This window comes from Sorex araneus, chromosome 4 (assembly GCF_027595985.1).
Source record: "Sorex araneus isolate mSorAra2 chromosome 4, mSorAra2.pri, whole genome shotgun sequence".
Taxonomy (NCBI): domain Eukaryota; kingdom Metazoa; phylum Chordata; class Mammalia; order Eulipotyphla; family Soricidae; genus Sorex; species Sorex araneus.
In genome coordinates, this window is record NC_073305.1 from 196846362 (window position 1) to 196872579 (window position 26218).

Sequence of the window (26218 nt, forward strand, 5' to 3'; positions counted from 1 at the left end):
GCGGCGGCCGAGTAGGGGGCCCTCTCCTGAGGACTGTGGCAGCCAAGGGCAGGACCCAAGAGGGTGGGGTGATCCTTCTCCTCTCCCCACTCAATTTCCCCAGAGAAGGCCGTCTTGAAAGAATCTAAAAGAAGCTTCCACATAAAATCCCTCTTGAAAAAACGTCCCCATTTCCGTGATGGGGAAGAAATTAACGAGGAACACATGCGTTCCATTTTTCATAAACTGCAGGGATCAAAAGGGAAGGAAAAAGCTCTTAGGCTAAAAGACAATGTGAGTTCCATCCTCCAGCGCGGCAGTCCACTCGCGCCTGGGAGCAGGGGCTGCGGGCGCCACCCCCTTCTCCCACCCTCTCCTCTGCACCCGACTGCTGTGTCCCCAGGCTGGGTGAGGGATGAAGAGGGGAACTGGGGAATCCCAAATCCCAGGTGTGGCAGGTGGGTGGGGGAGCACAGAATCTCTGGCAGTTCCTGGGGAGTGTCTGGGACAGGGGAGAGGAGAGGCAGACAGTTCAAGTCCACAGAGGTGAGAAGAGATGGATGGTGCAGGCCTGCAGGGGTGAGGAGAGACGAGCAGTATGGGCATGCAGGGGTGAGGAGACAGGAGGTGTAAGTAGGTCTGCAAGGGTGAGGAGATACGGGAAGATGGGAGGTGCGGGCCAGCAGGGGTAAGGAGAGACAAGAGATGCAGGCCTGCAGGAGTGAGGAGATGGGAGGTGCAAATAGGACTGCAAGGGCGAGGAGAGATGAGAGGTGCAAATCTGTGGGAAGTGCAGGTCTGCAAGGGTGAGGAGAGACAAGAAGACGTGGGCTTGCAGGGATGAGGAGAGACAAGAGATGTGGGTCTGCAGGGGTGTGAAGAGACAAAAGGTGCAAATAGGACTGCAGGGGTGAGGAGGGATGGGAGGTGTGGGCCTGTCAGGGTGCAAGGTAGAGAGGCTGTGCCCCACTGCAGTTCCCCACAGCCCTGAGAAATCAGGGGGTGAGACCCGAAGCACATAATCAGGGAAATGGGTCTAAGAAGGAAGCTCGCCCCCATGCCCTGGGAACCGAGAGGAGCTGGGGCTGGCAGCCTCCCCACAAGCCAGGGGGTACCCAGACGCCACACTCTGGTCCCGGGGCCACCGTCGGGGGCAGGAGAGGCGAGAAACCAGTCTCCTGGGCCCCGGCCTCACCAGGTCCGGAGGGTGCAAAGCCATGGCTCCCACACAGGAGAGAACCTGGTGTCGGGGGGCTGGGGGTGCCTCTGACACACCCCCGTGCTCCAGGTCCAGGCCGCTGGGGACGCAGATCCTGAGTCCCCGATCCCGGGCTCCCTCCCCCAGCGGCGGAGCAGCACCCAGCCCGCCCGCCCCCGCGTGGGTGCCGTGCCAGCCCCGCCGGCGGGCGGTGAGATAATCCGGCCAGACGGCTGCCATCCTGGCACATCCCGAGGCGCCCGGGGCCGCGGGGAGCTTCAAAAGGAAAATTAATGTCTCTTACCAGCAATTAGAGGAAATTATTTAGATAGAAATCTTGTTTTATATCTCCTCAGCCTTGTTTTTCAATCCCCAGCCTTTGATTTCGTCTTCTTCGGGGATCCTCAGAAAGACTCGGGCAGCCGTGCCCGCGCACCCCGGCCTAATGAGCGCGGCCCGCGCACCTGGCCTGCCGCCGCCAGCCCCGGCCCTCGCCCAGAGCCAGCCTGGGGGTCTTCCCTCCGCGGCGGGCAGTTGTGGGTGGGCCTCTGCGCTGGCTCGCTTTTCCGCCGCCCCAGGGGGGTGTCACTGGGGCCCAGACCTGGCTGAGGTCAGGGCGTCCGCAGTGGCACGCTGCCCGGGCAGGCCGGAAAGGGCTTGAGAGGTGGCTTTTGGAAGGTGCCGGCAGCCCTCCCGTCTCAGCCGGAGACCCCCGGGCCCCTCCCCCGCGCCAGCTCCCTGGCCTGCTCCCCTGGCCTTGCCCCTGCCCTCTGACGCCACCTGTCCTCCGCTGCAGCTGCCCCTGGCTGGCTGGGACCGGGCAGCTACCCAGCCTTGATCTGCGGTCAGTCTCACCGGCTGTGGCCTGGGACAGCTGGTGCCCGATCTTTGCGCCAAGCATCTGTCCCCACCCCGTGGGACTGTCCGTGGCCTGATCCCCCAGGACCAGCTGGGAGCTTTGTTTCAGGGTCCTCAACTCAGGGTGGGCCTCAGTCAGCGTCTGTTTGTGCTGGTCCCTCTGCCACCCAGGAGTTCCTAATGGTGGAGGGACAGGCGAGGGCGGGTGGGAATATACTGGAAAACATGCCAGCAGGGAAGCATCCAGCCCGGGTCTGTGTCCTTTCTTCCCGGAATGTTCTGGGCAAATCAGCTGCATCTTTATACCCCTGGCCCTGGCTTAGCTCTGTAGCTCCAGCCTGGCTTCAGAGCCACGCAGTGGGGAGAGAACTAAGACGCTGAAGATGTTTCACGGTTATTCTGGGAGCTCTGACTGTCTCCCCTCCTCTACCTCCCAGTGATTCATTCGCTCATCCATCCATTCATCCACCTCTAGTCCATTATCCAACCATCCACCCATATACCACTCATTTTCTTACACTCACTCTCATCTATTTACCAATCCAGTTTGTCCACCTGTCCAGCCATCGCCCACCCATACATATGTACATGCACCCATCACCCATCATCTATCCACGCATCAGTCATCCATCCATCCATCCACACATCCACCCATCAGTCATCCATCCATCCATCCATCCATCCATCCACCCATCAGTCATCCATCCACCCACCCATCATCCACCCACCCATCCATCCACCCATCCACCCACCCATCCATCCACCCATCCATCCACCCATCCACCCACCCATCCATCCACCATCCATCTACCATCCATCCACCCATCCATCCATCCATCCATCCACCCATCCATCCACCCATCCATCCACCCATCCACCCACCCATCCATCCACCATCCATCCATCCATCCATCCATCCATCCATCCATCCATCCATCTATCCACCCACCCACCCTCCCTCCCTCCTTCCATCCTGTCCATTTATTTTGCCACTCACTGAGCTCCTGTGTGAAAAGCCTGTTGGGACCCAGAGGACAGAGCTGGATCATGGTGACACCAGCCTCCAGGACCCCCACCCAGAGAGTCACCTTCAGTGGTGCCGGGTGGCACGGGGAGGAGGCAGCTAGGAGGGTGCTGAGCTCATCTTAGGCTAACGCACCCCAAGCCCGCCTCTCCTTCCCACCTCTCCTGCACCCGCCGTGAAGCACCTTCTGGCATGAATCTGGGGTGGTCACCTCACCGTGGCCTCCATTCCTTTCTAAGGCTGACTCCCATCAGCCCTGCATGTCCTCTCACCGCACTGGCTTCCTTGCTACAACGTGTGAGGGCTCTATTTGGGGGAGACAACAGAGATTTAAACAATAGGTAGGGCCAGGGTGACAGCACAGTAGTTAGGGTGCAGGTGGCTGACCCCAGTTCCATCCCCAGCACCACCATGTGCAGCCCAGGAAGCCCCCAGGCATCTCCGGAGTGTCCTGGGTGACCCCCAGTCCTGCACCTCTGTGCTTCCACACTGAACTGGGGTCTGCTGCCTGACTGGCCCAGATTCTCGGGGAGCAGTCCTGGGGCCCCTGATCGCGTGGGAGCTGCTAGGCCAGAGGCGGCTGTGGGGTGTCTGGTGAGAGCGGGGGACCACGAGTGAGGCTTTCTGCCCACGCTCCAGCACACACCTGAACCTGCCCATCTTCTCTCACGGGAGGCTCCCGGAAGTGGGACAGAGCAGAGCCTCCTGGGCAGACGGGCTGCCCAGGGGACTCCCTGGACTTTCACTGCCATCTCTGAGACGATGCAGGAAGTCATGAAGGGCGCCCAGGTCGGGCTACTTCCGGTCTCCTCCAGGGCTCGGACCTGTTAGTGGGAGGAGCTTCTGGCCCCGCCCACCGGGGCGGGGCTTCTCGGTGCCGTTTGCAGGCTCAGCTGGTCATGGTGCTCTGACATCCCTACCCGTACTTGGATTCTGCTGTGCACGTCCTGGACGCCTGCGAACAGTTCGGGCTGTGCCAGTCCCCGGACCCAACTTAATCTGGTGGGCTCCAAGGACCATATGGGGTGCTGGGGATCAAACCTCAGTTGGCCATGTGCAAGGCAAGTGCCCCATCCGCTGTCCCATGGCTCTATCCCCTGAACTCCGGGTTCTTGTCTCAGTTCTGCTCACGGAGCCGGGATGGGAGTGACTCGGGACGAGGACTTCTTGTCCTCCAAGTCATTCTGCTCCTCCCGTATCTCTCAGCTCCATCTGTCCCACCTCTGCCCTAGCACCCCCGGCCACTTCATCCTGGGGGGTTGGGTCCCATGCCTGTGCTTCCTTATCTGGGGGACTGCAGTGCCCTTTCTTCCAGGACCAGGGAGAGACCAGCGCGTCACCTGCCTCTTGAGTCCATCGCAGGTGAGCTGAAAGTTAATGCTACCAGGACCACGTGTCCGCTGCCCCCACAGTCCTTCCCCCACTCGCCGGTCATTTGAAGCTCACTTCAAGCCACCTTGTCCATCCCCCTGTTGCCAGTTTGTGTGTGATGGGCCATCGCGTGCACAGCGTGCCACGGCATGCCGCCCCGTCAAGAGGCATGGCCTTTGCCTGAGAGTCTAGACTGGCCTCCCCTGGGCACTGTCCTCTGGGAAGGACATCCCCACTCCCGTGGAGAGGCCACATTCAGGCTGGCTTTTCAACCCCCAGGCCACGTGCCATGTTAGCTGTCAGTCACAGGAGGTGCCGTGGGGTGGGGCCCTCCGGCTGCAGCCCAGTGGCCACCCACAGGCAGAGACCCCTCCTGCTGGGCACAGCAGCCGCTGCTCTGAGCGGGGGCAGGGTGACCCAAACATGGTGTGTGTTTCTATGAACATTTTCACAGATGATTTTTTTGGGGGGGTTGGGTAACTCGACTATGCTCAGGGCTTACTCTTGGCTCTGTGCTCAGGGATCACTCCTAGTGGGCTCAGGAGCCCCCGTGGGGTGCTGGGGATTGAACCCAGGTCAGCCACATGCAAGGCAAGTGCCTGACCCGCTGTGCTATCTCTCTGGCCCACATTTTATTTATTTTTTGTTTTATCATTAATTTTTTTTATTAGTGAATCACCTTGGGTTACAGTTACAAACTTATGAACTTTAATGTTTGCATTTTGTTTATATCCCTCCACCAGTGCCCAGTCCCCTCCCCCAGTTCTCCCAGTATCCCTCCCACCCTCCCACCCCACCACATTTTTTTTTTAGGGTTACCCATTCAAAATAAGAACAGGAGTCAGAAAGCTATGGGAACAACGGCCAGTGCCTGTTTTCTTGTCAATCTGCAAGAGTATTCTCCCAATGGAAATGGCTGGGAAATGCTGCTTGTGGCGGGAATGTGACAATGAAGAGATTCCTGTTCCGTGTGATTGGCACACGCCTCTGTGTACTGGCCACTGGCCACAGTGCCCTTTCACGAGCAAGGACTTGCAGACCCACGGCAGATGCAGCCCATCTGCAGAGTCTGAAATGCTGCCCCCCCACATCCCCGCCCCCTTCCCCAGCCAGCTGCCCATGCTGTACCGTCCTGTTTGGAACTTAACTCTGCGAACAAGGATCTGAAGTGGTTCCGAGCATGTGTTTTTTTGTAGTTGACTAATTAAAAACAAAAACACTGAGGGGGGGGGAAACACCTGGATTTTAAATTTTTGTTACTGTTGCTTATTTGTTTGTATAGAAGTTTGAAAAGTTGAAGCCTAAAGCACAGGCATTTGTCTAATGAAGGGAAGCAAGCCAAGAGAGCACTCGAGGGCGAGTCATTGAAACTGAGGCTGTGGGAGAGGAGGGCAGGAAGGGGTCCCTCGCACTGTACAGCAGCCTCCTGGCCTTCAGTCCTCTCCCTAAGTCCTGCTGGGGCCTGGGGACCCCCTCCCCCTTTGTCCAGTTTTCACCCCCCACTCCTTTCCTGTCCGCTTCCACCCCTGTCCCCCAGGGCCTGGACGGCCTCCACCCTGCCTTTACCCCCCCTTTCTGCTACACGTCTGGGCTGGCCTAGTACTACCCCCTCCCCTAGCTGCCAGGGCGTCCCTCTCTGACGCCCTCCGCACTGTCCCTGCTCATCTCTGAGCCTCAAAGGCCATGGTGGGACTGGACACCTCTGGGTCCCCGAGTGGTAGGGGGGCAGCGACCTGGGCTGCCCGGTGAAGGGGCCATAGCCCCTGTGGACGGCGTGGCATGGGCAACCAAAACTTGGGGTGCCGAGTGGGCACAGGGTGTTCCCCCTCACCGGGCCGTGTCCTCTGGGACCAAAGCTGCTGGGACCCCCTGGTGCTAAGCGGCCCCCACCCTCGTTCTTGGGCCTCCCCTGCCCAGCCGCGGTCTGGAGAACAAGAGGCGCTTTCAGGGCGCAGGCGGCCGGCCCACTCCAGGTGGATGATGTCACTTGGCCCACACCCAGCTGCCCGCCAGGGGCCCTCGTAAAGTCTTTGATGGCCGATGAGCGGGACATGGGCCCCCAGGGCTGCTCCGTGGACAAAGAGGATGGAGAGGGCTGGGTGGGGAGCTGGAGGGGACAGGGCAGCGAGGCCTGGTGGCTCCCTGGAGCCCCGAGTCCTGCAGACCTGCCCCCCAGGCTCCCCGGGGCACGGCCCCTGGTGGCCATGGCAGCGGGGACACAGAGCAGAGGTGACACTGGCACTCACTCCGCCCTGCCTTGCTGGCCCCTGATGGGTGCTACCGAGACAGACTTTCTTTTTTTTTTTTTTATTAGCTTATTTTTAATTAGAGAGTCATCGTGAGGGTACAGTTACAGATCCATACATCTTTGTGCTCATGTTTGCCCCATAGAAAGTTCGATAACCCATCCCTTCACCAGTGCCCATTCTCCACCACCAGTAAACCCAACATCCCTCCCCCCCTCCCCAGTCCCGTCTCCCCCCACCCCACCCTGCCACTATGGCAGGGAATTCCCTTTTGTTCTCTCTCTCTGACTAGGTGTTGTGGTTTGCAATAAAGGTGTTGAGTGGCCATTGTGTTCAGTCTCTAGTCTGTATTCGCCCGCATCACCCTTCTCCCACATGACCTCCAACCACATTTTACTTGGTGGTCCCTTCCCTGAGTTACCCAGAATGAGAGACCAGCCTCCAAGCCGTGGAAACAATCTCCTGATACTTATTTCTACTATTCTTGGGCGTTAGTCTTATAGTCTATTAATCTATATTCCACAGATGAGTGCAATCTTTCTATGTCGAGACAGACTTTCTTGTGTGACTTTTGGGGTCACTCCTGGAGCTGCTCAGGGGACCACGAAGACCTAAGAAGTGAATCCCGAAGTCTGGTGTTCGAAGCTTGTGTTCAGCCTTCCGCGTAGTTTAGGATTATTTAATAGTCCAGCTGGGCTAAGGGAGGGACCGAAGAGGTAGTACAATGGGGAGGGCGTTTGCCTTGCGTGTGACCGACCTGACTTCAACCCCCGGCAGCCCATATGGCCCCTGAGATCCACCAGGGGTGATCCCTGAGCACAGAACCAGGAGTAAGCCCTGAGCACCCCTGGATGTGGCCTCGAAACAAAGAACAATAACAACAAAGCAAGTCTACTTGAAGTGAGAGATCTCTGCCCGGGGCTGAGGTCGCGGTGAATTCCAAGAGACCGACCCCGGCTCAGGCCCGGCGCATGGCACCTGGGAAATATCCCTTCTCCAGCTCATGCCTCCCTGTCCCTCCGCCCCACGCCCCAGCTTGTCAAACTGTGGGTCATGATGCCAGCTGGGCTCCATCACCCACGCACGTGGCAAGCACGGGGCCACAGGAAGAGGTGTCTGAACACACGGCGACCGAAAACGAATCTTCAGACTCGATGGGAAGCGGGTGCTCCCGGGTGCGAGCTGAACTCCAACGGGCGCCAATCTAGACACGCCTCGCTGGGCCTTTGTCCTGATCCCAGGGCTCAGCCGATTCCCACCCTGAATGCTCTGGGGGGTCCCGAGGAACAGACCAGAGGAGGGCCCAGAGACCCCACCACGGGCAGCGCAAACTCTGGGGGTCTCCCGGCCTCCGGGAAAACCATGTGCAGACGTCGTGGCCTCACTCCGGAGGCTGCTCCCCCTCCCCGAGATGGCACAGGTCCATCGCCCTGAGCCTCGGCACGCAGCCCCTCACCGGATGGCTTGTGCAGAAGTCAGGGTGCCCCAGTGCCCAGAATCCCTCGGCACCCTGCTTGACCCGAGACCCCGCCTGAAGTTGCCTATGCTGAACTGGGGGCTTCTGGGGTACTGCTCCTTTGCACTGTGTTTTGACGTGCTCTTGTGGTCCATGCAGGTGGGGGGAGGGAGGGAGGTCACACAGGTGTGGGGGACAGCTCTCGGGGCTGGGGGCTGGTCCTTGGAGCAGGGGCCACACAGACAAGGACGGGGACCAGCTGCCTCTGCCGGCCCAGCCTTGTGACCCACACCAGGCAGCTGGGGAACTTGCCGAGCCCACTAGCGGGGGTGATGGGTTGAAGCAACACCCCACAGAGGCACCAGGTTCCTTGGTAACCCAACCCCAACACTTGTCTTGCAGAGTGGGGAAGGAAATGGGAGCGATGGCCCCGGCCCTGGTCCCAGGAGTGATGCGAACCAGAAACGGAGGAGGAGCCAGATCTCATGGCGTGGGGTCCCAGGGCAGGGGGTGGTGGCGTTGTCCCCTTTCAGGGCACCCCAGACACCTCAAGGAGAGAAAACTGAGAAGGACTTGGGGATCCCTGTTCCTTTAGCACCCGGCACCCTGTCACAGTCTAGATCGTATGGATGGTCCCGACCATCCCAGGCTCATGGGCCCAGTGGGGCCCAGCAGGACCAAGACGGGACCATGGAAGGCTCCCCGGGCAGATGCTGCGTGTACAGCTTCGTCTCTGTCCTGTCCTCGTGGGGGGGCGCAGGGGGGCAGCCCCGCAGGTAGCACTTCCCGCTGTGTCTCTGCAGGGAGGGCTTGGGCTGTGCAGCCTCACCCTCTCTGGTCGTTTCCCACGGCTTCCGGTCACAGAGAGTGCAGTACCCTGGGCGGGCAGTGCAGGAGGTGATGAGTAAATTTTGCTGCGGAAACCGGCCGCAAAGAGCTGGAAGAGCCTGCCCTGGGGGTCAGCCCTCAGTGGAGGAAGAGGGATTCGACCCCCTCAAAGGAGGAAGCAGGATTGGGACCCCCAAGGGAGGGAGCCCAGAAAAATCACAGCCGGCGGCTGGAGCCGCAGAGCCCTGAAGGCGACAGTAGGTGGCGCTGTGGGGTCAGGCAGCTCCCACTCAGGCAGGCACCAGTGGGGTCCCACCAGGTCTGCCCCGGGAGGGGTCATCGCCCTCTATTGCTGACATAGTCCCCTGCCGGGGGTCATGGAGTGGGGGGCGGGCCACCGCAGAGGCCCCCTGAGTCCAGCCCCACCCATTGCCACCCCACGGCCCCCAGCGGCCACAGCTCCTCTCTGGCGCTTGATGGGAACCAGGCGTCCCCCGTCCACCCCCACAGGGCTGGACATTCCAGCGTGGCGGAAGCCACTGCTTTGAAGTCAGAGCTAATCGAGGATTAGGGCGGCTCCAGGCTGGCCTCTCCCGCCCCGCCAGGCCGTGCCACGGCCCCCCAGAGCACTGTCGTCGTGGCCTGGGGAGAAGCGGGGCGGGAGACGGCCCTGCCGCTCCGGCTGATGCAGCGCCCTGGCACAGGCCGAGGGCCACTCGGAGCCCCTGCCCGCCAACACTCGCACCTCCACCCCCTACCGGGGCACGGGCAAGGACCCAGCTGGAGAAGGGGCCCGTGCGGGATGCTGAGGCTGGGGGCTGAGTTCGCTTGCTCGAACCCGGGGGTTTCACGGTCCTTCGGCTCTGGGGCCCCAACAGGTGCAGGATGGGGACGCCCTTGCGTGCGTCTGCCCCCCCCCGCCCCGCCCCCGGGAGAGGCTGCCTGCTCCGACCCGGCTCATGGGCGCCAGCTCGGCCCCTCCTGTCACCCCATGTCTCTCAGCGCCCATCCCTGGGGGTCCAGCGCCGTCCAAAGGAGCCACGGCTGGACGCTTCCCTGCTGGCGGCCTGCTCAGCCTGGGGGCCCTGCGGCCCCGCCCCCAGTCTCCCCCAATACTTCAGCCCCCTCCCAACACCCAGCCTCCCCAACACCCCAGCCTCCCCCAACACCCCAGCCTCCTAAACATCCCCAGCCTCCCCCAACACCCCAGCCTCCCCCAACACCCAGCCTCCCCCAACACCCAGTCTCCTCCAAATCCCCAGCCTCTCCCAACACCCCCAGCCTCCCTAACATCCCCAGCCTCCCCAACACCCCCAGCCTCCCCACTGCCCTCCCTCGCCTTTCTCTCAGGCTTGCCCTTGACTTAATTCCCAAATCAGGACCACCCCCCCTCACGGCCCCTCCCCGCACTTCTGGCCGAGGCCACACCCCCTCTAAGCCTCGTGATCTCTGCCCCTCCCCCGCGCGGCTCCAGAACATCTGGTGTCCCAGTGCCCAGGTCCAGCAGCCAGAGCAAGCCCAGTGGGGTCCCATCCCCAGAGAGAGAAGGGAGAGAGAGACAGGAGAGAGGGGCTCCCTGACCTGCAGCGTGGGGGCGGGGCGCAAACACATAGGTCCATCAGCCTGTCCGTCAGCCAGCGGCCCCGCCCCCTGAGCCCTAGACTTACTTGCCCAGGGTGCCCCCTCCAGAAAGAGGGAAGGAGCAAACCGGGCCTCCGGGCTCAGGAGCAGCCTCCGACCTTCGACCCTCTCCCTTGCCAGATTTTCCTCCGCTTTCGTCACATGTGAATTCTGTGCGTGAGAGACAGCCGGGAAGAGACCGACACTCACTTGGGGTGTCCCTGGAGAGGGGGACAGCGCTCTGACCGGAGCCGGGGCAGCAGGAACGCAGAGCCTCCCCCCAAAACTGGCCCGGGTCTGGGGTGACCTCGGAACCCACCCCAGGCAGAAATTCCTGGGGGGTGTCTCATTGCCCTGGCATCCGGGTCCCCGCAGCGGGGCCCCTTCCTGGCTGTGGAAAAGTCCAGGGGCCCTCATTTGATGTAGTGTGAGGGTGAAGCCCGGCCCGCGGGTCCCTGGGGCCCCCTCAGGGTCGGCAGAGGCTCCCCAGGGACAGTCCCTGTCCAGCTGGGTTGGGGGGGGGTTGCCCTTCACAGCGCTGGGCTCTGCGGCGGGCGCCAGGAGGCTCTGCCCTCGGGCCGGTTTAACCAGCCACAGGGCTGGAAGGAATTTGCCGTTTCTCTTAACAGCGACCCCCTCGTGATTTATATAGAGGCCACTGTCCGTCCAGTGGAAAAAGCGCTGCTCGAGCCAGCAGCCTGCTGGGTAATTGGCCTCAATGAGGCCCAGCTGGTTGCAGGAGCCGCCGTCCTGCCGTGGGGACACGAAGGCCACTGAGAACTGCAGGATGGCAGCATGTGCAGGAGGGGCCTGGTCTCTGCTCTCCCTAGCGGGGGGTTCTGGGCCTCATCCTGGGGTTCTAGTATCTATTGAGGGGCTTGGGGATCATACAGGGGTATTGGTCAGCAGGAGCCTGTGCAAAGTCCCTGGGGCCATAGGCACTGAGGTTTGTGGCTGCAGCTGTGCTGGGAGGCCTTGACCTTCCTGCATCCCCGAGGTGACCGCTGGCTCCTGAGAGGCCTGCACACTTCTTCCTTGTGCTCTCGGGGGTCTCTGCCTGCACCCAGGATGGGGGCCTCTGTGGATACTCCGGGTGTTCCTGGAGAGCTTGGGAGGTTGTGGGGGCTGGAGGCAGCTGCAGGAAGGGGAGTGAAGACCACCAGGACGTCAGTGGAGGAAGGGCCCATGTGAGGCCTACTGGGGGTTCCAGGGAGACACCGTCTTTCTTCATGAAGCCAGTAGACTATAGCTGCATGACCCCCCGGGGGTCCCCGCGGGGTTCCGGAGGGTCTGCCCGGTGCCACCCTCTGTCCTGACCTGGGTCTGTGCCACAAACAGCCTGGCAGGTTCCGGTGGTGTCTGGTGTCCAGGAAGAAGCTCTGAGCGACCCGAGAGCAAGAAGGAGCCAGGCGGGGTGGGGACCCCCAGCAGCCCGGCACCCACCCTCGTAGACCTTGCCCCTCGAGTCCTGAGCTGCCCCCCCCCGCCAGGGGCACTGAGCCTGGGGCCGCCTCCCGTGCCCATGGCTGTGGGCAGAGCCCAGGCTTCCCTGGGGCCTCCTGCTCCGTCCGTGACATGCCAACACCGGGGCCTTGCTCCTCCTCGTCCGGCCCCCGCCCAGCCCTCCACCCTCCGCCCACCTCTCCCCGGCCGGGCCCCCCAGCTCCGAGGGCTCCAGCTCCTGCTCTCCTCCCTGAGCCTGCTGCCCCGGGACTCCCCAGCATGGCCAGCAAAGCCCACGGTGAGCTCAGACTCCCCCAGCCGGGCACTTTCCAGAGTCCCCCAACCCTGAAGACCCCGCCCCCACCCTTCCCACCCCATCGACCTGCCCCCACCACTGACGAGGCTCTCCTGCCTCCACTGTGCGCCCTCCTCCCCGCCCTCCTCCCTCCTGTCACCCTCCTCATTCTGTCCTTCCTTGCCTCGCTCCTCTCCCCTTCCTTCCTCCTCCTTTCTCTCTCTCTTCCCTCCCTCCACCTTTCTTCCTTTCTTTTCCTTCCTCCTTTCCCTCTCTCCCTCCCTCCTCTCCCTCCACCCTCCTCTCCCCACCGAGATGAACGTCACTGCCTGAGCACCCACCGTCTAGACCAAGACCCGAAGCGCCTGTTTCTCTCTTGGCCCCCCTCTTCCCCAAGATAACCATTATTCAGCCTTCTAACTTCGTGTCTACCACTGGCTTTGAATGCCGTGTAAATGGATCCTGAAGTATGCAATCCAAGGCAGAGAGCTCGGGGGGCTAGAAATAAATGGACACCTGCCTGGTCAGTGATGTTAAGGACTCAGGGAGCAGTGACAGGAGGGAGAACTAGAACAGGAAAAAACAAAAGAAATTAGATCCCTACCTCACACCATATTTGACAGAGAAGCGCTCAGAAAGACTCGAGTCCTGATTTTGAAAATGGAACCCTCCCTCCCTTTAGACATGAGCCCAGGCATTAATCAACATGCTGTGACAGGCAGGCAGTCCGCAGGACAGGAGATGTTGGCGAATGCCAGCTCTAAAACAAGTGTGGGGGCCAGAGCGATAGTGTAGCGGGGAGGGTGTTTGCCTTGCACGTGGCGAACCTGGATTTGATTCCCGGCATCCCATAGCATCCCCTGAGCACTGCCAAGAGTAATTCTTGAGTGCAGAGTCAGGGGTAAGCCTTGAGCATTGCTGGGTGTGACCCAATAATAAGAAAGAAAAGAAGGAAAGAAAGTAGAAAGGAAGGAAGAAAGAAAAACTGCAAGCAAGCAGTTTCTGGGGCCAGCGTAGCAAGGAGGGTGTTCACCTTCCACAAGGGCTGCCCTGAGTTCACTTCCCGGAATCCCACATGGTCCCCTGAGCATTGCCAGGAGTCAGCCCTGAGCACAGTTTTAGAAGTGGGTCCTGAGCACTGTCAGGTGTGGCTCAATACTCCCCACCTCCTCCAGGGGAAAAAAAATAAAAGAAATTCAGGCACAAGATGCGATTGTGTCCCTTGGAAGCATTGTTGTGTCACTGTTGTCCTGCTGTTCATCGATTTGCTCGAGTGGGCACCAGTAACGTCTCCATTGTGAGATTTGTTACTGTTTTTGGCATATCGAATACGCCACAGGGAGCTTGCCAGTCTCTGGTGTGCGGGCAGGATACTCTCGGTAGCTTGCCAGGCTCTCCGAGAGGGACGGAGGAATTGAACCCGGGTCAGCTGTGTGCACAGCAAACGCTCAACCCGCTGTGCTATCAGCCGTCCCTTGGAAATGGAAGGCAAATTCCCAGACGGGAATGGGTGTGGGGACACGACGCAGGAGTGATGAGACACCAGTGAAATCCTTGGGGGCTGCAGAGAACATTCTAGACAGAGCTGACGGGGACACACAGAGCATGTGCCCCGAGGAGGCAGCTCCCTGGGGACAGTCTGGCCTGTGACCAATCCTGATGACATGGTGAAGCAGCTCGGCGGGCGCGCTCTGCGTCCGTCCGGCCCTTCGTGGACCCCCGGGGCCGCCCCTCCTATGAAGTCGCTCCTCCTCGAGTGCCCCCACGGCTCTTTGTCCTGCTGCCGGGCTGGGGACAGAGCTATCCCTGGACGCCAGCTGCCCCCTTCACCCTCCCGGTGCCCAGTAATCCACATGTCCCTGCGGACCGTGCCGTGTGGCCTTTTCCGTGTGAGTTAGGGCAGAGGGTGCCTGAAGGGATGTTCTTTTTCTGTTTCCAGGGGGAATGAGGATCCCAGAAGCTTCCAGAGCTTTCTTCACCACTTCCTCCCAGCTGGCAGCTCCCCAACTCTCAGTTGGGCCGTTTGCTTGTTTTTGTTGTCAGTGGAAAGGATTTTCCCTCCCTGGTTTTGGGGCCACATCCTACAGTGCTCAGGGGTAATTCCTGGCTCTCCGCTCAGGGATCACTCCTGGAGGTGCTCAGGGCGCTGTCTGGGGTGCCCGGGATTGAACCCGGGTCGACTGTGTAAGGCGAGTGCCCTAGGCTGTGTTATCTCTCTGGTCCCTGGGAAGCATTTTTAAGCACGTCCCGAGGAGTGGGAACTTTTGTGTTTGTTTGTTTTACTCCTTTAGGGAGTCGCGCATCACACCAGGTTGGCCACACGCCACCTAGTACTGCAGCCGCTGTGTCCCCACACCCGGCTCCGCCCGGGTCTGCACGGTCACTGCTGGCCCCCCTGTCACGCCGTCTTCACGGCCAGGCCGGAGTGTTTTGTTTTGCTCCCAAACCTCTTTGATGCCCTCCCCCTCCACCGTGCTCCCCCCTGCAGGATGGCCTCAGGCTTGAAGCTCGCTCCTCCTCGGAGACATTGGTTCAGACCCGCAATAGGTGCTCAGTAAAAGTTTCCCGGTGCGGGCCGTGTCCTGGGCCAGCTGGAGCCCGTCCCTGCTGTCAGCTAGTTCCAAGCAGCAGCTCATCCGTCGGGAACATGCGAACCAAGCCAGGGAGGAAAAGCGGTTTTGGAAAAACCAACCGCTGGGGAATGTTCAAGGGCTCCCCGACTCCCGGACAACGCAAATCACAGCCGTCAGAACTCTCCACATGGTTTATTTTGCTGCAGCCCCAGATCTCAGGGCGAGAGGCGCGTCCCGCATCCAGCCCCCACAGGGGGTCCCGCGGGCGCTGCTAGTCCTTCTCCTCGCCGTGCGTGATGATGTAGCACAGGCTCCTGTAGTCCACGTTGCCACACACGTCCGGAGGGAACGCCGCGAACATCTGCTTGATCTGGGGGAGGGGCGGGGTCTCAGCAGGGCCCGGGGGCCACAGCCAGGGCCCCGCTCCCAGGGGCCACAGCCGGGGCCCCTGCTCTGTGCAGCTGGAGGGCAGTGCCCCGTCCTCCAGGCAGGACGCAAGGGGGATCTTTTACTTGGGGGGCCAAGGAGGGCTGGGCAGGCTAAACCCCGGAAGACCCCTGAGAAGTGGCCACTTGCCTCGTCCTCGCTGAAGCGGTCAGCCTGGGTCATGAGCTTCTCCTTGATGCTGTGTGAGAGGGTGCAGGTGGGGGGGTGCAGGTGCTGCCCCCCCCCACTGCCCAGCTGGCTTCCGGGAGCAGCCAGGCCAGAGTCCTGTGCTTCCCTGGCCCCACTGACCCCCAAGAGGGGGAGGGCTGCAGTGGGGGGGCTGCCCCGGGTAGGGTCGGGAGTCTTTCTAGGGGCCCCGTGGGAGCCTCTGGGGGGTGTCTCTCCAGTCCCAGCCGTGCCCTGTGCCAGCTGCCCCAGCCCCCCACCGACCCCGCCACCCTATGTCCAGTGTGGGACCTCCCTGCCCCGCAACTCGGGTCCTGTCAGTGCTTCCTGCGTGCCCCCTGCCCCTGAACCCACCAACCTGCCTGTTGACCTCTGCCCCTGCCATGACCTCCTGGCACTTCAGCTTTTCACCCCCTCCAGGCTGGCCTCCAGGCTGCCGCTGCCTGACCCCTCTCCCAATCTCTCAGCCGCAGGGTAGAAAGGGGCTCCCACTCCATGTCCTGTCCACCTGTCAGCCTCTCCTCCCCTGGGCTCCTGCTCAAATGCTCCCCAGCCACCCGTCGAGGTCTGCTTCCACCCCCCACCTCAGGGCCCCACCCACTCTGTCCCCTGTGGGCCCGACACCCGCTCACGGGGATCCCGAGGCCCAGCGAGGGGGGCGCTCCCGCAGCTGGACGCCAGCACTCACAAGTCAGCCTTGACGAAGCCCTTCCCCTCCGCATCGAAGACCTTGAAGGCGTGGAGGATGGTCTCCTCAGGGTCTGTTCCTGGGGGCACGTGGGGGACAGGCTTGGGGCCACGGCCAGGCACGGCTCTGCTGCCACCAGTGCTCTGGCCCAGACCCCACCCTCACCAAAACGGACTCGGTCTTCCTACAAGCCTCCACCGATAAGGGGGCAGGTCTGAAGCCAAGATTCTGGACCCCCAGAGCTCGCCACTTGTCTGCCACGATCCGGCTCCTCGCTCTGGTCAGGTTCCCCCTCTCCCCCGCCTCCCCCATCAGACTGGAGCAGGCCGTCTGCTGCCCCATAGACTCCTATGTGTCTCCCCCTCCATCAGACTGGTTGGGCCAGCTTGCCTCCCCCATCAGTCTGGATCAGGGCTAGTTAGGACTCCCCCATCAGACTGCATCTGTCAACTGTGTGTTCCTCGTGCGAGATGGGATGGTGCCTGGGTCACCTCACCAGCATCTTACTGCGGACAGGGAGCCGCTGGAGGCTGCCCAGGGGCCGGGGACAGTTGGCCTCCGGGGGTCTCAGAGGCCTGTCGGGGCCGGAAGGAGCAACTGCCCTGCTCTCTGAGGTGCGGGAAACTGCACACCCCCACAGATCCACCTTCGCCCCAGAGATGGTCTGGGGGCAGGGGGGTGCCGTGATGATGGCCGTGTGTCCCCCGCCCGCCCCCCGCCCCCGCGAGGTCTGGGTTCAAGCACTGCATGCCCCTGAAGCTCTGCCAGGTGTGGGTCCCCCATAACCGCGCCGGTGAGGTGAGGTGCCTGGAGCTGGCACAGGCTCCCGGGGGACTGGCTCTGGGCTGGCCGGAACCTCTGTGCCCCACCGCAGGGCCCCCCTCCACCTGCCCTCCAGGGGTCGGGGAGCCCCAAGGCCACGGCCGCCCCCAGGGCGGGAGGCCCTGGCTGGGGTGCTCGTCCAGCCCCTCCCCAGGAGGGTGTTAGGGTTTTCATCAAGCCGAATCCACGCTGTTAGGTGGGATCACCCCAGCATCCCTCGGGGAGCCCCGTCTCCCCTGCATGGGGGGCCTGGTGGATGAAGGGAGGATCCGGGCTAAATCTTCCTGGAGTGCCTGGCAGGGGGTCCCTAAATCCAGGGACAGGCTGGGGAGCCCCCAGCATTGAACGAGGCAAAGAGGGGGTTCTCCTTGTCTCTGAGATCCTGGAGGGAGGCCCCTCGACTGGCAGTTCAGCCCTCCAGACCCTACAAGTTGCTGAATTGGGGTCCTTGGCAGGGGTCCGGGACAGGGCAGCCTGAGGCAGGGCGTGGGGGGGTCCCCCAACCCTCCCCCGGAGCCGTGTCCTGCCCGGACTGGGTCACTGTGGCTTCCAGAACCTTTCTCCTGTGTGTGTGTCTCGGGCCGGTGGGGCAGGGCATGACCACCCCCACGCCCACTCCCCAGGGCCCCGGGCCCCTCACCCTTCAGCTTCTCCCCGAACATGGTCAGGAAGACGGTGAAGTTGATGGGCCCCGGGGCCTCCCTCACCATGGCCTCCAGCTCCTCGTTCTTCACGTTGATGCGGCCTGGGGTGCGTGGGGAGGGACGGTGAGCCAGAGCCCCCCGCCCGCTGCCCACAGTCAGAGGGGCCCGCTGGGCACCAGGGCGCCACCTCCGCCTTCCTGCCTGCCGGGGCCCCCTGGAGCAAGGCCACCCCCACCTCTCCGAAGGCAGCAGAGCAGCTGTGGCCCATAGGGGAAACTGAGGCCAAAGGAGCAGAAGCTGAAGAGCACAGGGAACCTCCAGCACCCCGGGACGGGGTGGACACTGGGGAGACCCTTCCCCGCCCCCGGTTAGTGCGCAGCCCTTCCTGCCGCCACACCCTGCCCCCTGCTCTGCGCCCCACGGTGCACTGGGACAGCCACCTGGCCCGCCACCCACCCAGGGCAGCGAAGGTGTCCCGCAGGTCCTCCTTGTCAATGAAGCCGTCCCGGTTCTGGTCCATGATGGTGAAGGCCTGCGGAGACGGCGCCGAGTGAGACCCCTGGCCGGGCCACGCGCCCACAGATCCCCGGGGACTGGCCGGGGCAGGTGGTCACAGCACAGCGGGACCCCGTGTGCAGTTCATGCTCCCCGGGGCACCCTCTGCCCCAGCCCCCGCCGAGCCGCCCCAGGCTGCCACCTCCTTAAACTCCTGGATCTGGTTCTGGTCGAACATGGAGAAGACGTTGGAGCTGGCGCCGCCCTCCGCGCGCTTCCGGGCCCTTCGGGGAGCCTGGGGGACACATGGGGGGCTTGCCGGGGCCACAGCTCTCCCCGCCCAGCCTTGACCCCTCACCCCCGCGCCCATAACCCCACCCTGTCCTCCCGAGCAGCTCCGGGGGTCCCACCTGCAAAGGCAGCCCTGACCCACCCCCCGAACTTGGAGACCCCCCCCTCCAGCTTGGGCAGCCACACCCCGCAACTCCCTTGGGTGGCAGCAGCTGCGGGGCTCAGGGTGGGGAGTGGGGGTGGCAATAGCTGTGGGGGTCAGAGCAAGCCGCCCCCCCCCCCCCGCCGCAGCCCTTCCTGGGAGCGGCAGCCACTCGGGGTCCCGAGGGTCTCCTGACCCTCCCGTGATGCAGTTCTGCCAGGAAGAGGGGGTCACAGGGAACACTCTGGGGTCACCTCCGGCCCCCTGCAGGAGGGCCCCCCCCCCCCCCGCAACGGGCTGCGGGTGCAGGGAGGGTTCAGCCGTCATGGGTGCCCCTGCCCCCCTTCCTGCCCCCACCCCTGCCCGAGCCCGGCTTCTCCTGCCCCCAGTGCCTGTGTGGTCCCCCTCCCCCGCCTTGCTCACTCCTGTCCCCCCAACTTCCCCCACCCCCGCACCAGCCCCCTCCCGGGCTGGCACCCTGCAGCAGAGGCATCGCTGACTTATAATTAGCTTTCAGTGGGCGCTTTGTCTGCGCTAATCCTTTGAAAGGAGCTGGCAGGGCCGGGCTGGGAGATGCTGTAAAGCCTCTGTAATATTTATAAATCCCCTCAGACATCATAAAGGAGAGAGCCTCCCCGCCGAGTTCATCTCGCGTAATTACATATACATTTCCCGCTGATTAATAAAAATCCCTCACTTCCGTCTGGGGGGCCCTTCGGCTCCTCTCCCCTCAGACCTGCCCTCGGCCTCCGTGCCCCCCACCCAGCCTCGCCCCGTCCTTTAGGTGCTGCTGGTGAGTCGGCGCCTCCCGGCCCCCCTGCCATCCTTCCTGGGCGCCGGCCCCCCAGCACCCGCCGGAGAGGAGGGATTGCTTTCTCCGGCCTTCCAGGGGAAACTGAGGCCCAGTGCCCTGTCATGCATCGGGATGCCTCCGTCCAGCTGCCCTGTGTCGCCCACAGGCCCCACTGTGGGCAGAGGAGACGTCTCACCCCATATTAGCAGGGTCCCCGCTGGGTGCTCCCGGGCTCTGAATCAAGACTGCTCGGAGCCTCAGTGCTCACGTATAAAACTCAAAGTTTCAGAGCCAGTCCCAGGGCCCTGCTGACCTCCAGCCAGGCCATGAGGACCCAGAGCTGAGTCACCCTCCGAGAATGATCGAGAGAGGTGTGTGAGGGAGGGGCAGCATCTGAGACCCCTGCTGCCACTCAGGCAGACTTCCTGGAGGAGGTGCCTCTGAGCTGAGCTGAGCCACCAGGGAAGAGTCCTCAGGCCAATAGGATGGAGGAGGGTGGACACTGATGCATTAGAGCATTGAGGGGCTCCAGAGAGACCTCCGGCAGCCGCCTGGCCAGGAAGGCCCCCAGAGGTCCGAGTGGCTGATGATCCCCAACAAAGCTGGTGGACCCCAGTCCTGGAGTCCCGATCTTGACCCCACACACCCCAATCCTGACCTCACACACCCTGCGGGGTCACACTGCTGTGGCCTCCAAGACTGCGCACCCGCTCCCTGCACCCTGCTTGCCCTCCTTCCGCCAGCTCTTAGCCCCGCGTCCAGAAGACCAGAGACCCCAACCAGGGCCCCCTACCCCCCAAAACCCCTAAACCTGGACCCCCAAACCAGAGCCTCCAAACCAGAACCCCCCAACTAGAGTCTTCAGCCCCCCCAAACCAGGACCTCCAAGCCCTCAAACTAGGGCCCACACAGTTCAACGGGTCACTGGGAAGGGACAGGCCAGGACGGGTCATGAAAGAAGAAGGAAAGGTCAGGGCCACATGGGGTCAAAGTCAAGGATGTCAGCAGAGGAGCGAGGTCAAGGTCAGGGTCGGGGAGGGCATGAGGGTCACAAGGGATGTCGGGTGGGGGGGAGGAGGCCAGGGTGGGGTGGCCCAGCCTACCATGGTCTCTGGGTCCCGTGTCTCTGCAGGCCTGGCCAGCACCGACACGGCCCTTTAAATAGTGCCGGGGGGCCCGACAGCTCACGAAGTGACAAAGGACAGGCTGGCGTCACTGCCGGACACCTGTGGGCCAAGCCCACGGTCCAGCGGCAGCCAAGTGCCAGTCTCTCCCACGCCGGGCCAGGCAGGTCCCGGTGGCCAGGGCCCGGCAGGAGGGACCCGGGCTGAGTGCAGGGAGAGGCGCCCCGCGGGGAGAGCTGGCAGGAGAGCCCCTGACCTCGGCCCGCCCAGGCCTGACACCCTCTCTCTGCCCACAGGTGGCCCAGGGGGAGAGAGGAGTGGGCAGGGAACGTTTGGAGCAGAACTTTCTAGAAACTTCCTCTGGAGCTGGGAGCCGGAGCGTGTTTGCACTTCTTCACCTGGAGGACGGGGGTGGGTGGGGGCTGAGGACACGCACAGGGCACCCAGAACAGCCCGGTGGGCTTTAGGAACAAGCCACTGTGCTCCAGCCCCCGCAGGCCGGGCCCACCCCTGCAGGGGCCCTGGCAGGGGTGAATCGGGGCAGGGGCGCAGGAGACAGGGCTGAGCCACTCTGGCCCGGCTCCACCATCCCCGGAGACGCCTGAACCCCCCCCCCCCACCGCCCCCGGCCTGGCCCGGCCCCCACATTCCCAGGAGGCGCCCTCGGCTGAGCCCGCACCTGCCATGTGCCCCCGTGTGTCCGGGCAGGCCGGCGGCCCTGCCAAGTCAGCTCCCGTGGGGGCCGCCAGGGCCGGCAGCGCTGAGCCCAGCCACTGCCCACCCTGTCCGGGTGCCCGGCAGCTTAACTGTCCCCGCTGCTGACCTCGGGCCCCCGGTACAGCTCATCCCTGCCTGGGGGAGGCCAAGCCAGGCCGGAGGGGCCGAGAGGAGAGCTGACCTTTCCCAAACACAGATGTCCTAGAGCTGGAGGCCGGGGCCAGTGTTCCAGAATACTCTTCTCAGAGTACATTCGAGCCGCCACGGTCCAGATGAAGAAACCGAGGCACACACAGGTCAAGGCACTCCCCAGAGACTGATAGTTAATCGAACCAGGAAGGGAGCCTTCTCTTCCTCATATTTCCAGAAGGACGCTTCTAGAATCTTCTACAAGTTTCTGCCCATCCAAATGCTCCCCTCTCCTGTCCCTCCCCAAGGGAAGGCTCCCTCCAGGCACTCTGGACAGCCTGCCTGGCGCCTCCCCTGACTCCAGGGTTGGTCCCTGCTGTCCTTCGGGCTGAAGCCCCAGACAGGGACCCCAGCGGGCGGGGGGAGGTATGACTCTGCAGGGCCTGAAGCCCACCTGCTGCTGGACTGGGTCGTGTGAGGGTGGCGGGGCCTGTCCCTGGGGGTCCGTCATGCCTCTGGGACAATCACTCCCACTTGCTTCCCACCTGCAGCCGCTCACCCAGCCGAGCACCCAAGCTCCCCACCCAGCACACAACAGCGTTAAGACCCCAGCCAGCCTGCGATGGGGGGGCGTGAGCACAGTTCCCGTAGGGTGTTTTTATTTGTTGTTTTTTTTTTTTTTTGCTTTTTGGGTCACACCCGCTGATGCTCAGGGGTTACTCCTGGCTCTGCACTCAGGAATTAGCCCTGGTGGTGCTCAGGGGACCATATGGGATGCTGGGAATTGAATGCGGGTCGGCCGTGTGCAAGGCAAACGCCCTCCCCACTGTGCTATTGCTCCAGCCCCAGCACAGTTCCCCTAGGGATGCAGGTGCCCCCAAAGTCCCGGCGCTCTGCAAATCCGTGTCCTGCTCTCCTCCTGCCCCTCCCCCATGTCCTGGAAGCAGGTCAGGGCAGGAACAGGGGGTCAACCTCCAGCACTGCCGGGAGTGACCCCTGAGCACCAGACAGGGAGTAGCCCCCCCCACCCAGTACTGCTTGGTGAAACCCCAAAGTGAAAGTAAACATCAGGAGCGGAAGCCGCGGGCTGACCTCTGCTGAGCCCCCGGGACCTGGGAGGAATCTCTCATCTCGGGCCGGGCCGGGGCACTGGCGCGAGCCCATCCCTTGCTCTCTGCTGCGCTGGCTCCGTTTCCCGCCTGAGAACGGGCCGACAAGACTCGCAGCCCTGTCCTGTGAAGAGCGGTGGGCTCTGGGGTTACCAGCGCCAGGTCGGGGTGCGGGGCCCAGCGAAGACAGTTCCCATGGGCCCGACGGGGGCAGGGAGGGGGCCCGGCTCTGGGTCACCCGGTTTGGTCCACTGAGACCTCAGTCAGCCCTGGGCGACAGAGGTCTCTCTCAGAGCTCCGGCTGGCCTGACTCAGAGGAGCACTTACCCCACGGGAAGGGGGCCCCCCTCCGTCCAGCGGGAAACCCGGGTGCCAGAGGGAGTAGAGAGGGGACAGGGGGGCCTCACGGCCACTCCAGAGCAGGCTGGGCCAGGCGCTACTGCCACCCTCACCCCAAGCTTTAGCCCCTGTCCCCTCCCCCGGCGCCACCTCTGACCTCCAACCCGAGGCTTCCAGCCACGGCCTTTGTCCCTTTACCCCAACTCCCAGCTTCCCTTCCCTCCCCCCTGGAGAATTGGCCTTTCCTTGGCCCGAGGGGTTCACCAGTGGCCTCTGCCCCGCCCCCCCCACCCCCCCCCCCGCAGCCTGCCCACCGCCAGTGGCCCTTGGCGAAGAGAACTCCTCTGCTGTCTGCTGCGGCCCTGTGCCGGGCGTCCAGGCCCGAGAGCCCCTCCCTGGCTCTGAGAGCAGAGGTGAGCGCACGGGGAAGGACCCAGGCGAGACAGACGAGGGGTGGGGTCTCTGCACAGGGAGAGGCGTGGGGGTGGGCTCCCGGCAGCCCAGAGAGAGGGTCTGGGGTCAGGCGGGAGAGGGCAGAGGGCACGAGGCCACTTGAGGGGCAGCAGGAGCAACCAGGGGCTGAGCAGGCCCCGGTGGGGGGGCACCACACCTGCCTCGGGGTCCCTGTCCCCCCAGACGCCTGGACACTCCGTCTACCCGGGCGGCCGCCGAGTCTTGGCGAAGCTGCCCAGGCCCACGTCCACCCGGGGGCAGCCCGGCTGGGAGCCAGGACGCCGCCCCCTTCCCGAGACCCTGGGCTTTCTCTGGAGCTTCCCCGTGTGTCTCCCCTAAGCCCCGGCGGGTGCAGGAGGAGCCGGGGGCGGCCCTGCACTGTGATCTCGGCATTCCTGGGGCGATTAGTCTGGGCCGGGAAAGGGACCCCGCGGGGCTGACGGGGCTTGACTCCCGTTCTGGGGGCAGCTGCCCGGGCCCTGCCCGGGCCTGGGCCTGGCCACCGGGGAGCCCAGCCACCCTGGACAGGCCGCCTGGGCTTTCCTGCCCCCAGGAGTGGGCGTGCGGCTGCTGCCTCTGGGCTCGCGAGGTGCCAGCAGGCCAGATTTCCGGGGGGGATTTGGGTGGGGTGGGTGGTCCCCGGGCGCGCCCCTCCCTGCTCTCAGCAGCCTGATTATTAGGGGCCTCCTGCAGTGTGGGGGACAGGCTGGGCGCCCCCACCGCCAAGCTCCATCTGGGGGGACCCAGGAGAACCTGGTGCCTGCTCAGGCCCCGGGGCTGAGTTGGGGGGAGGCGGGGGCACTCGGGCGCAGATGGGCTCCCCCCCAACCCGTCCCCGGGAAGTGACGAGGCCACAGAGCAGGCCAGGCCTGGCACTGAGCGTGTGTGACTTCCAGGGTCTCCAGCAGCCCAGGCGCCCCCTTGGCGTGAGGCCCACTCTCAGCTGCACCGGGAAAGGTCCTATCAACAGAGGTCGGGGGCTCTACCCAGGGAGGGGAGAGTGCAAGCCCCGGCAGGTTCTCCACAAACCAGACCTGGGCTGACAGCACACACTTCAGGGCCAGAGTCCCCCTCACCTGGGGTGGCGGGGCCGAGGCCTGGGGCCTCTGTGAAGCCCAGACCCGTGTGCCCACAGTCTCAGCACTGGGAACCGGGGTGACCCCGGGTCCTCCGAGCTGGGCTTCCTGGGGCCTCCGCTGGCCCGACCCCAGCCCTGGCTCTGTGCAGCTGTGCAGAGTTCCCACCCAAACCTGCCACCCCCCATTCGCCTCGCGGGACCCCATGCTCCTCTTCACGGGGGTGCCATGTGGTGGGCTGCCGGCTCCCCACACTGGCCACCCCCGGGTCCAACCCTAACCTGGGGCACTTAAGGCCCAGCAAGCAGTGCCCTGTGCTCAGAGGGGCGGGAAGAAGGGGCTGAGGCACTGTTGGCTGTGGGAGCAACGAAGCCCACCCAGTAGCAGGAGGGGGCACGGAGGAGGGGCGCCGGCCCACCACACAGTTTGGGACTCACCGGGCAGTGCTCTGCCCAGCCCAGGAGGCACCCTGGGGGCTCTGCCCAGACTGCTGGGAGTGCTGGGGCCTGGAGGGGGCCACGGGAGTGGGAGATGGGTCCCACACCCCGGGGCAGCCTGGGGGGTCCCCCACGCCTGTCAGTGTCGCTGACCCCCAGCCTAAGGCAGGGGCGGCTGGCGGGGCGACGGTTGTGAGGTGACTTCGCGTTAGGGCTGAGGCAAGGCTTGGGGGCTAGTGCTCTGGCTGTGAGCTGAGGTCGAGGCTAAAAGCTTAGGAGGGGGTCTGAGAGCAGGACAGCGGCGGGTGGGGGGGCGCTGGCCTTGCACGCAGCTGACTCCAGTTCCATCCCACACCCTGCAAGGTCCCCCCAAGCCCCACCAGGAGGGACCTCTGAGTCAGCCCTGAGCACCGCCGGGTGGGGCCCCCAAACCCACCAAACTAACCAAAAGTTTTCCGGTAAGATCAAAACAATGAGTTCAGAGAAAAGTGTGGGCAAGAGCAGTGATGTCTACGGGGCCAGGGAGCTAGGACAGCGGGGAGGGCCTTCTCCTGGCACGCAGCTGACCCGGGTCCAATCCCCAGCATCCCGAACGGTCCTCTGAGCCTCCCAGGAGTGATTCCGGAAAGCAGAGCCGGAAGTTACCCTTGAGCACTGACGGGTGTGACCCCCAAGTAAACAAACACAGAAGAGTTGAGGGTATTTCCTTAAGGGTCACCTTCATGCTTTTGCTTGGGAGAAGGCAACGTTTAAGGTCACATGCTACAGGGGCTGGAGTGGTAGCACAGTGGGGAGGGCATTTGCCTTGCATGCAGCTGACCCAGGTTCAATTCCCGGCAACTCATATGGTCCCCTGAGTACTGCCAGGAGTGATTCCTGAGTGCTTGAGCCAGGAGTAACCCCTGTGCATCGCTGGGTGTGACTCAAAAAGAAAAAACAAAGGTCACATGCTACAGTGAAGGGTTAAGGTTAATTTACATTTTATAGTTAAGTTTTAAGATGGTGGTTAAGATTATATTTATGGTTAAAGTAAAAGCTGATATTAAGGGTTAATATTAAGGTGACGGGGGCCGAGATCTCCAAGGCTGCTCAGATCAGGACTGAGACGTGCCCCCCCACCCCACACGTGTAATTCCATCAAGGCCAACATCCAGAGACTATAAAACCAAGCTCCCAGAAGCACGCGGCTGTATTGTGGCCACATTGTGACCGTGCAACATGGAATAGCCTAGTTCTCCCTCTTGGAGAAGCCTGACAAGCTACTGAGAGTCTATTGCCCACTTGGGAGAGCCTGGCAAGCTCCCCGTGACGTATTTATATCCAAAATACAGTAAGAGATAGATATATACCTCTCAGAGAGCCCGGCAAGCTACCCAGATTATCCCGCCCCCACAGCAGAGCCTGGCAAGCTACCCGTGGCATATTTGATATGCCCAAAACAGTAACAATGGGTCTC

At 63.0% G+C, this 26218-nt stretch overlaps 1 protein-coding gene across 1 annotated transcript; it reads right to left on the minus strand.

Moving 5' to 3' along the window:
- Nucleotides 1–15162: 15162 nt before the first annotated feature.
- On the minus strand, nucleotides 15163–18482 carry MYL10 (myosin light chain 10). Its single transcript, XM_055136634.1, has 6 exons — nucleotides 18355–18482; nucleotides 18114–18189; nucleotides 17654–17758; nucleotides 16192–16270; nucleotides 15468–15516; nucleotides 15163–15261 (listed from the first exon to the last, which is right to left on the minus strand). The coding sequence occupies exons 1-6, from the start codon at nucleotides 18388–18390 to the stop codon at nucleotides 15163–15165; spliced, it is 444 nt and encodes a 147-aa protein (XP_054992609.1). The 5' UTR covers nucleotides 18391–18482.
- Nucleotides 18483–26218: the final 7736 nt, after the last annotated feature.